Raw genomic sequence first — 10,227 nt, forward strand, 5'->3', positions numbered from 1 at the left:
AAGTAGGTATGGCTTTTTTCTTTTTTTCTTCCTTTCTGATAAGGTAACAAACTTATAGTCAAATTACTCCCTGAGCACTAAGATAGGGCTGGACTTGTACATCAGTCAAAAAGTTCAAAGATTTTGTATCTCTTAAGGCAATATAAAGGCAAAAGATGGTGGAAAATTGAAAAGAAAGAACAAAAAAGTAGTTTGAAGCTCAAAAAGGGAAAAAAGTAGATTCCTGAATATGTCAGAAGCCCAAAATAGGCTGAACAGAACAGGACCAATCCCGCAGCTATATATTGTTAAAAAAGGGGTAAAGATGATAATATGCTGTCGCGGAGGTCTAAATTTGCTGCAGTAGGAAGCTTGATGTGATGTGTTAAACCAAAAAGTCAAAGTTGTCGTGGAGTTCTCTTCTTGGATAAGTTTCACCTTCCTGCAAAGCAACCGTTGCACCTTATATAGGGTAGAATCAGTAGAAATGGTGACCCCAATCGGTGTATTGGCAATTTGAGTAGTTTCCTTTAATAGCTTCAATTTGCTACATCCTGTTTCTTCCTTCAAAAACTTCACTTTTCTGTGAGCTCACTTTTTTTCAACACTACGTATAAATAACTCTCCGTCATTTCTCATCCTCAATATATTTCAACAGACTAGCCAAGTTGCTTTCATCAGTTTAAGGTTTTTCTGGATTTCATCGCAGATATAACCTTGAGGTGTGTATTCAATGACCAGGCAACTGAAAAGTGACTTTTGGTACTGTCTATTTGCAGGATGCAAACAAAAGGCATCACCCACTGGACTTGAATACTCTAAAGGGTCATGGGGATATTGTCACAGGAGTTTGCTTCTTACCCAATGCACAGTCTTTGGCAACTGGTAATTTTTGGTTTTATGCATTTGTATTGTTTGAGCTCTAAGCATTCTGAAACAGTGAGGGGATGCAAGAACCTTTAAGAACATTGTCTCACTTATATTTTTGGTCTGTAAGAGAAAATACCTGTATGTAGATAACTAGGTAACTTAAAGATATGACTTGGCTGAGCCACTCATTCACATTTTACATACTTTGATGGCCTTGGTGTGTTACTAATGAAGGACACTTTTTTTACTTGAACAAAATATATATGTTATCCTTAAACTTATAATTAAAGAGAACATGCTTTAAATTGTAGTCATAGTTACATTCTGCACATCTTCTATCACTTCAAAGGATCTATGGTTCTAGAAACAGTTGTTTACATTCCCCTTACATATTTTAGCAGGAGGATGGGGGAGATAGATGTCAGTCTTCCATACTAATGTTTTTCTCTTGCAGCTTGTGCTGACGGCGTTGTTAGGATCTTCAAGTTGGATGATGCTTTGAGCAAAAGCTTTAAGTATGACTCTTACTGTTTTATTATTATTAAGGCAGTAATCTAATTTCTATTAAGCTTCGGGCAGAAGTTTTATTATTACTATTATAATTATTGTTAGGTGAATTTAATTGCAAATTTCTAACTCTAATCCAATCTTATTCAGGTTTCTGAGAATTAATTTGCCTGCTGGAGGTCATCCGATTGCAGTTGCAGTTGCTGATGAAGCTTCCTCGGTTGCAGTGGCATGCCATGCTCTTTTTGGTTCTTCCTTGTACATGTATGGTGAAGAGAAACCTAAAGCAGATGCTGATTCCAAACAGGCCAAGCTTCCTCTTCCACAAATCAAATGGGAACAGCATAAAGTTCATGACAAGAGAGCAATCCTAACTCTAGTTGGTACCAAGGCAACTTATGGTACTGCTGATGGGAGTACCATCATTGTTTCATGTTCTGAAGGTAAGGTTGGATAATTCTTATGAACTTCTTTTCAAGTTACCCAGAGAACTTTTGAGTTAAAGCTCAATGGATATCCTCATTCTAGTAAAAACTTCATGGCTCATATTTGTAGCTGGAGAATGCATGCTTATGGGAGAGCTATCATGTATTGTATTGATTTTTAATTCTATAATGGTGTTTTAAGTTTATTCGATTTCATACTGTAGCTAGTGCTGATTGGCCTAACAACTACCATGCTTAGCTTTTATTAGTACGTAAAGTTTTATTGAGATAGCAAAAGACCAACACTAAGTTAGTCCTGGATTAACAAAGATGTTCCATCCTTTATAGTACTATGTTTTTGAATATTTAAGTTAATTCCATCTGGATGTCTCACTGTTTACAGCAAATGATTTACACTATTGCCCTAATAAACTAAGGCATGTGAACTTCTAATACTGGTTGATATAGTCTTTCCTTAGAAGCATCTACAATTTCTTTTAGTTTAAACTACCCAAAGTCCCAAACTATACATGCTGGAACTGTCGTACAGATTTTCTTAAGCTCCCTTGTAATTTTCCATCCTTCCCAGAAGCAATACAATTCTTTTTGAGGTTCTTGAAATGACCCTCCCTCAAACCAAATATCTGCAAAAACATTCTGCCTATTAACTATGCAAGGCAAAAATAAGCGGTCAGTTTCTTTATCATCAAACCCACACAAATATTACTTGCTGCACATGTGAAAGCCCTCTCTCTCTCTCTCTCTCTCTGAAGATCTCGCTGTTTTTTTTTTTTGATGACCGTGGTGTTCGGGCCAGCTTTCGCGCACCTCGAACCTGCCACCTCCCACCAGCAACAGTACTAGGTAACTCTATCCACCAAGGGTAGGACAAATGGGAAGAATCACCTAGTGTTTTTTGCCTCCACTGAGTTTTGAACTGAGACCTCAGGGTTCTCAACCACTTTATTAACCACTGGGCCACACCTTTGGGTGCAATCTCGCTGTTTTAAATAGGCATCATGTAACAAAATCCAGCTGAAGAAGCAACTTTACTTGTGCCATGTACTTCCAAATCAAGGTTCTTGGCCTTCGAACAGAAAAAGAGACATCCTTATTGGGTAACTTATAACATGATTCACAGTGAATTTTCCGTTGTTATTTGCAGTCCATCTGAGCCTGACAGGAGTACCATTAAGATGTGTTGACTTTCCCAACTCCAAAAGAAGTTGGGCCTCTGGGCCATGCTTTCAACTTACCACTTGAAACAATTCCTTCCAAACCCCACATTCCGTTTATTTTCTTATAGCCAGCATACTTAATTCTGACAGCGTTTTGGCATTGTAGGAGATCATTTGGTCTGAGATTGGACAAAAGTTTGTGGACAGTATATCTAATATCTTAACAGTTTGTGTATATCAATACATCAACTATCTCGTAATTGAGCGTCTTGGTAGATAGACAAAGTCACTAATTACTGCAGCTGTTAGTTACCTACTTCCCTAACATATTGTCCTTAACTACAGTATCATGATTGAAAATGTTATAATACCAAAATCACTTTTCAGTCCTGCACTAAAAGGCTTTGCCATGCCACAACTTGGTAGTTTTTTTTTTGTTGACTTATTAAAGAAGATGAATCACATTCTACCATAAAGTTGAGAATTTGTAGCCTTATTAGAGTTTCAGAAGCAAAATTCAGATGGCAATGAAAAGTCAATACAATTTATTTCTCGTGCACACACAATTCATTCCAAGTGCTTAAGTTTCCTTAACTTTAAACCATTTAATAGTACCACTTACTTTACAAGCGAATTGATATATTCCATTTGAAATTATTATACGATAAAATGAAAGCGTGGAATCAAGTTTCAATTTATCAGTCAAAGTTTTGACTGGATCTTAAGATCAAATGGGGATTGTAGAAATGGGTTGAAGTTGCTTCACTTAGTCCAAATTATAAAGTTTGATGATGCTACCTTAGCTTGGATGTTTGGTCATGTTTATTTCTCGGGTTCTCTATGGGCTCTGGGATCAAGCACTTCTGCTGTTTGTTGCTGTATTTGCAGGACGAATCATCACAGCAACTCAAAAAATTGTTTGCAGAAAGTTTTGTTGTACATGTCTTAAACTGCCAGAATTTAAGATAATGATCGTATGATGCAAAATCTTTTAAAAATGTTATAGCTTTAGTAAATATGTCATTGTGAAATTTTTTTATGGATGAAAGTTAATGATCTTGCTTCAAGCAATGCTCTTAATTGGTGTTTGTTGGAAAAATAAATTCCAATCTGATCTCAAACTTAAATTAAAATTCTTTTTGGAAGAAAGTGGATGCATTTGAACGCCATGAAGGTTGGTTGTGATGTTCCAAGAATCTTTTATGTACTATGGACACAAGTTTGGGTTTTGATGGATATTAATGATATGACCATAGACGTGTGACACTGTGACCAGCTATTTTAGTAATGCCTGAGTTCCAGTACCTCTTTGTGTCATAATTCTCTTCTCTGCATGGCAATTTTGTTTCTGTGATCTCATAACCACAAACATCTCTACAACCAGATTCTTCTTTTCCTTTCTTTTTTGTGTGGAAGAACCTTTTTTTCCCCATAGAGCAAAATGACAAATGTAATAATCTGCATCTGTATTTTTTGGTGTTTAGGTACTGATATTGTGCTTTTTCACGGAAAAAGTGGCAAGATTGTTGGAAACGTCGATACTAATCAACTCAAAAACAACATGGCTACTATATCTCCCAATGGACGTTTTATAGCTGCCGCAGCTTTTACCGCTGATGTCAAGGTGAAATTAAATGTTGCCACCTTATTATTTTGTTAGACTGAATTGCTTTAAGCTTTTATAAAGAGTCTCAACAAGTGATGTACTACATTTTGTGTTAAATTTCAATGTTAATTAAGTAGTAGGAAAATAATGTTTAGGAAACTAGTTAGTAATAAGAGATATTAGAAGATAGAAGAAAAGGGAAATGCAGGTGTCTTTTTTCCTGTTCAATTTTTTTGGGGGTGTGGCGGGTGTGGTTAGATAGGAGAAACAAAGAGAGCAGAAGCTAAGTTATACTAAACTTTTGCATCAGTAGTTTCCTGAGACATTAAAAATGTTTCCACAGCGTCAGCTACATTCTTTTCAGTTGCCGTCATGTTGTTTATTGTCAAGTGTCAGGCAGTCTGGCATGTTAGTCGAACTGTTATGTACAGTCTTGTCAATCTGGTGGTTGGAAGGGCAGCTAGAACAAGGAGCTTGTGGTGGAGCTATTCAAGAAAATAGAACATATGGTTATTGCCTGGTTCAAGGCATCTCATATGCAGCTGGGCCAAAGTTTGGTCAAAGATGATCAAATGGTGTTTGCCATTGATTCACTCAAGAACATCTTTCAGAACCATGTACACCCACCATCCATCCATAAAGGATGATCCAAAGGTTTCTCCTATGTAATCTGAAGAGAGAGAGAGACAAATGGGGGATCCACACAAAATATTTTCCTTATGTGTTCTGTGTGAATAGCTAACACTTCCCAATCCTTCCAAAGAAAGGTGGAGATTGCATCGTCTAAGTTTATTTAAGTATTACATTAACTCTAGGAGATTTTATTTGTCATTTAGCCAAAAGAGTCAACTAAATTGGGATAAGTTATGAAGCAAAAGTAGGTTATATAGATTTGGGGTGGGGATTAAATACTCTGGTAAAGCTTTCATATCTTATGGTGTGGTTTGAGTCCTTTTATGTTTTATGCGATTTACATCGCACTCCTTTGTCAACTTGGGAAGGATTTTTTCATATATTTCTGACTCGATTGTTGGATGTCATCAAAGAAGAGTTCTTGAACAAATTCTGTCTTTTTAACAGGTTTGGGAGATTGTGTACTCGAAGGATGGTACTGTAAAGGAGGTTTCAAGGATTATGGAGCTCAAGGGGCATAAGGTAAATGCTATCACGTTGTTGCACTATGAAAGTCTATTTTCATCTACTCTTTTTCTATCCTTCTATAGGGTTCTAGATCAATATTATCCGAGTTCAGGTGTGTCTGATGATATTTCTAGGGTGAACAAGATGTGAACAGGCTTATTATTGTCCTAATTTGTACTTGGGTGAAATTTTTTAGCTTAATGTTACTTCCTCTGTCCAACAATACTTGTCCACTATTAACTTTGCAGGGTAATTTTACTATATCACCCTTTGAATATAATAAATACAATGTTTTTGAAAAATGTAATAGAGAAATAACTATAATTAATGATAAGGGTAAATTAGGAACTAAGTGTAAAATTATCCATTGATTTCATAAAGTGGACAAGTATTGTTGGGCATTCTTCTTTTCTTTTTTTTTTAATTTAAAGTTATTGGGCATTCTAAATAGTATAGTGGACAACTATTGTTGGACGGAGGGAGTAATATTTTAGGGAAAGGAGAAACTTTAGAAAATTCTTATGGGAGTATCAGTTTGAAGTATGTTGTTTCAGCAAAGACCTCCGAAGATTCAAATACCTTTGTGGTCGATTGTAGATTGGGACCATCTCTTTTAATTTGTGTTCATGATTAAGCTGATGAATGCAATCTTGAATTTATTATGAGTAAATTTTAAGTTTAGCAAACGTAAAAATCATATTTGTATGATATAGCTATAGTTTGTATAATTGTGCAAGTTTGCTATGGAGCATCAGATTTGTATAAATCACTGGCAGGAGCATCAGATTTGTATAAATCACTGGCAAGAGCATCAGATTTGTATAAATCGCTGGCAGACCTCTCGTTTGTATAAACGCGATCTGTATTTGTATAATTATAAGTGTATAGGACGAAAATATATGTATTTGTATTTGTATATACAGTTTTCTCTCGTTTTATACAAACACAAACATAATTTATACATTTGTGTTTGTATAAATCGAGAGAGGCGAGGGAGAGTGGCGAGCGAGATTCTCTGGCACTCTCCCTCGCCTCTCTGGGGAGAGGGACGAACGAACGAAAAGATATGTATATATACAATTTTCTCTCGTTTTATACAAACACAAACATAATTTATACATTTGTGTTTGTATAAAGTGAGAGAGGCGAGAGAGAAACTGCCGAGCGAGATCATGAGAGTGGCGAGCGAGAAATCTGGGGAGAGAGGCTAATGGCAACTGTTTGCTACAGGTTACAATTAAATCAAACTATGGTTATAGCATTTAATTTGAATTTAATAGTTTGTTATTTTATACAATTTTCCCTTTTATTATAGGTGTACAATACTCTCTTCACAATTGACTGTGTCATTTAGTTTCAATGAACTTTTGCGATTGACCTTTTTTTTTCGTATTTGCTGCTAATTTGTTGCTTTGTTAATCATTTCTGTATATGTCTAAATTTTATATGGGTGCTGTACAGAGTGCAGTGACGTGGCTATGCTTTAGCCCGAATTCTGAACAAATAATCACTGCATCGAAGGATGGTACAATCAGAATGTGGAATATTAATGGTATATCTTCCCCTCCCTAGCTTTATTTGTTACTAATTTACCATTATTACCTCGTCTAATTAATTTTCCTTTGGCTCTTTCATGCAACATTCTTGTTCAGTGCGCTATCACCTTTCTGAGGACCCTAAGACATTAAAGGTGTTCCCTATTCCCCTTAAAGATGCAAGTGGTACAACTTTACACTATGATCGTTTATGTGTATCCCCTGATGGAAAGATATTGGCCACCACTCATGGTTCAATGATGCAATGGCTATGTATGGAGACTGGGAAGGTTCTGGAAACAGCTGAAAAAGCACATGATGGTATGCTTTTCAAATAACTTAATGCCTTTATCAAAAACTGTTCCACCGTTTTCATCCTTTTTGTATGTGCAGAACCAGTCTGTAGAAGTTCCTCTGTATTTGAAGCAGCTATGAGCCTATGACTTGTTGCTTCTTGGCAACAGTTCAACTTTTTGTTCCTTTCCTAATAGATAAGACAGTAAGAACCTGAACAGAATACATTAGCACATCCTTGGATAGGAAAATAAACTGAAACAAATAGCAGAATAGGAAAACCATAAAAAATGATCATCTAATAGAAATACCACAAAGGAATTGAACCCTTGGCCCAAGTATCACAATTCATTACTTAACCTGTGTTTTACAACATTTATTGTATGTCTAAACACAAAATAAGAATTGTATTAGAAAAAACGAAGAAAGGAATGAGTCTACTGGGTGGGTGCACAACAATGGAATGAGTCTGATTTACAAGAAAACAAAATATGGGGAAGTAGCAAGGGTTCCTGTGAACCCAGAGTGTTCAACATGGCTCTGCCACTGTGGCTGGTAGTCCGGCCATACCAGTCATGCTATCAACTTGTGTTGATTTGAAAACTTATTGTCTTCCACTTTTTGTGTACAGGTGATATCACTGACATGGCATGGTCGCCTTCTCCGATTCCAATGGGTAAGTCTCTTTCCCATCCCAAGTGAAGTTTTTTGTTATGCGTGATTCTATTTTATTTTATTTTACTGTCTACATTAGGTCATAAAGAGTATAAGCTTTTTTTCCGAAGACTTTTGCCACTAAGTCAAACAACAGTTTGTCTCTTTTGGCTGGCATCTTGCTTTCGATGTGTATTCCTCTTAGTTTTAATGTCTTTTCTGGAAGTATTCCATTTTTTTCCTATATATTTTAGCAAGTATGGAGATGAGACTTGCATTCTATCATTAAAGCTATGATGGATCAAAGTTTGAAAAATTGGAGCGAAAAGGAAAAACTTAATAGTAGGAGCAAATCCTTGTGGTTTAGGAGGAAGTGTAAATTCTTCCTCCTGCTGTTGAAAAAATTGCACTCCCTCTGTTTCAATTTGTTGTCTTAATTTGACTGCCCACTGAGTTTAAGAAGTAAGGAAGACATGAGAATCTTGTGGTCTTAAACTAAAGATATGTAGTATACATCAAAATGTCCTTTAATCGTGTAGAACGTTGATTTCTGGAAACGGCCTAACATTATTAAGCTGCTTTTCTTTTTCGTTGTATCAGGTGACAAGCAAGTTCTGGTGTTGGCCACAGCCAGTGTCGATAAGAAAGTGAAGTTGTGGGCAGCTCCATCCCTGAATGCATCATGAATGAGCGACGGAACCTTTCCCCATGAATGACACAAGTATTTGATGTCTCGACCAGTTTTTTGAACTAATAGATCATAGGGGGGACTGACGATCAGAAGAGGAGAATACAGCCGAAGTTAGAGGATTGAGTGCTTACATCTTTTGAGGGCTTTTGTTATTCAAAGATTAGACTTAACCAGAATGTGGTAAAGCTAGAGAAATTTTTTGATGTTTAATTTGATGTTATATTATTATATACATGGGTGGTAGTTTTCTCTATCGAGTTCTGAGGAATGGTGTGGTGTTACTGATCTATTTTAGAGCTTAGAACTGGTAAAGGGTACTTTTTTCTGTTTCAAGTTAAAAAAGAAAATTATATATCCTGTAAGTTCCCTTTTTTGCAGAAGAGATCTTTTCTGTTCTTTTTATTGAAAAAACAAAAATGGGGGTAAGGGAGGGGGATTATAAGGTGGGAATTAAACCATCACCAACAAGGTGAAAGTCCATGTGGTGGGAATCAACTGAACTACAAAAATTCTCTGGTATTCTTTTTCTGTTTTCGGTAGAAAGCAAAAATTAAAGAGAATAAAGAATATGAAATTGGAAACCCCATTTTCAATGTTATCTAGTAAGCGGAAACAGAACCTGCTTGTTGAGTCTTATCAAAAGATACTTAGGGCTCGTTTGGCCATGCGATATGGTATCATGATATGGTATCATATATGGAATCATGAGATGAAATTCAAGGTTTGTTTGGACATGCGATATGAAATTTTTGTGTTGTATATTTTCTCATAAACATAAAAATCTCATAAGTTGTAAAACTATTAAAATAGCCCCAATTGTTTATTCAATCTTATCAAATAAACAAAAATTATAAAATCGCATAATAAATTATTACAAAGTTATTTGTTCTTCACTTAAGTAATTGTTTCATCTAACTTTAATTTAATTAAAAAATTAGAACATAAATTGTACTTGATATGCTCATATCTCTCAACTACTCTTACAAATAACCTATAAAGTAGAAAAAACAATACATTAGTGAGTAAATATTAACTTAGAAGTTAAATACACTTAGATAAAAATTAACAAGCATCACTGACTTCTAACTATGTACAAGAAAAATCAATAGTTAAATATTATTGAATAACGAAATTTTAAAAAGTTACCACAAGTTTGAGTCAAAAACACTTCTAATAAAATTTAATCAAAAAAATTATAACTAGTCCACTTGACTAAATATTAATAACTAATTGATCAAAATTTTCCCAAGTCCTCAATCAATTGGACTTGATATTCTTCAGTCATGTGAACGAACATTTTGCGAATACTAAGATTAAGAAAGTGCGGCACCGCCAATGAAAATTGTCT

The 10,227-nt window shown here is 35.4% G+C and overlaps 1 protein-coding gene across 1 annotated transcript; it reads left to right on the forward strand.

Moving 5' to 3' along the window:
• Positions 1-728: 728 nt before the first annotated feature.
• On the forward strand, positions 729-9,233 carry LOC102600199 (transducin beta-like protein 2; the record flags this gene model as incomplete). Its single annotated transcript, XM_006339706.1, has 9 exons — positions 729-864; positions 1,304-1,364; positions 1,507-1,799; positions 4,444-4,583; positions 5,646-5,720; positions 7,167-7,257; positions 7,358-7,561; positions 8,166-8,210; positions 8,789-9,233. Coding segments are annotated over 9 exons (1,131 nt in total), but the record flags the coding sequence as incomplete, so codon positions are not given.
• Positions 9,234-10,227: the final 994 nt, after the last annotated feature.

Source organism: Solanum tuberosum, unplaced genomic scaffold (assembly GCF_000226075.1).
Source record: "Solanum tuberosum cultivar DM 1-3 516 R44 unplaced genomic scaffold, SolTub_3.0 scf00010, whole genome shotgun sequence".
Taxonomy (NCBI): Eukaryota; Viridiplantae; Streptophyta; class Magnoliopsida; order Solanales; family Solanaceae; genus Solanum; species Solanum tuberosum.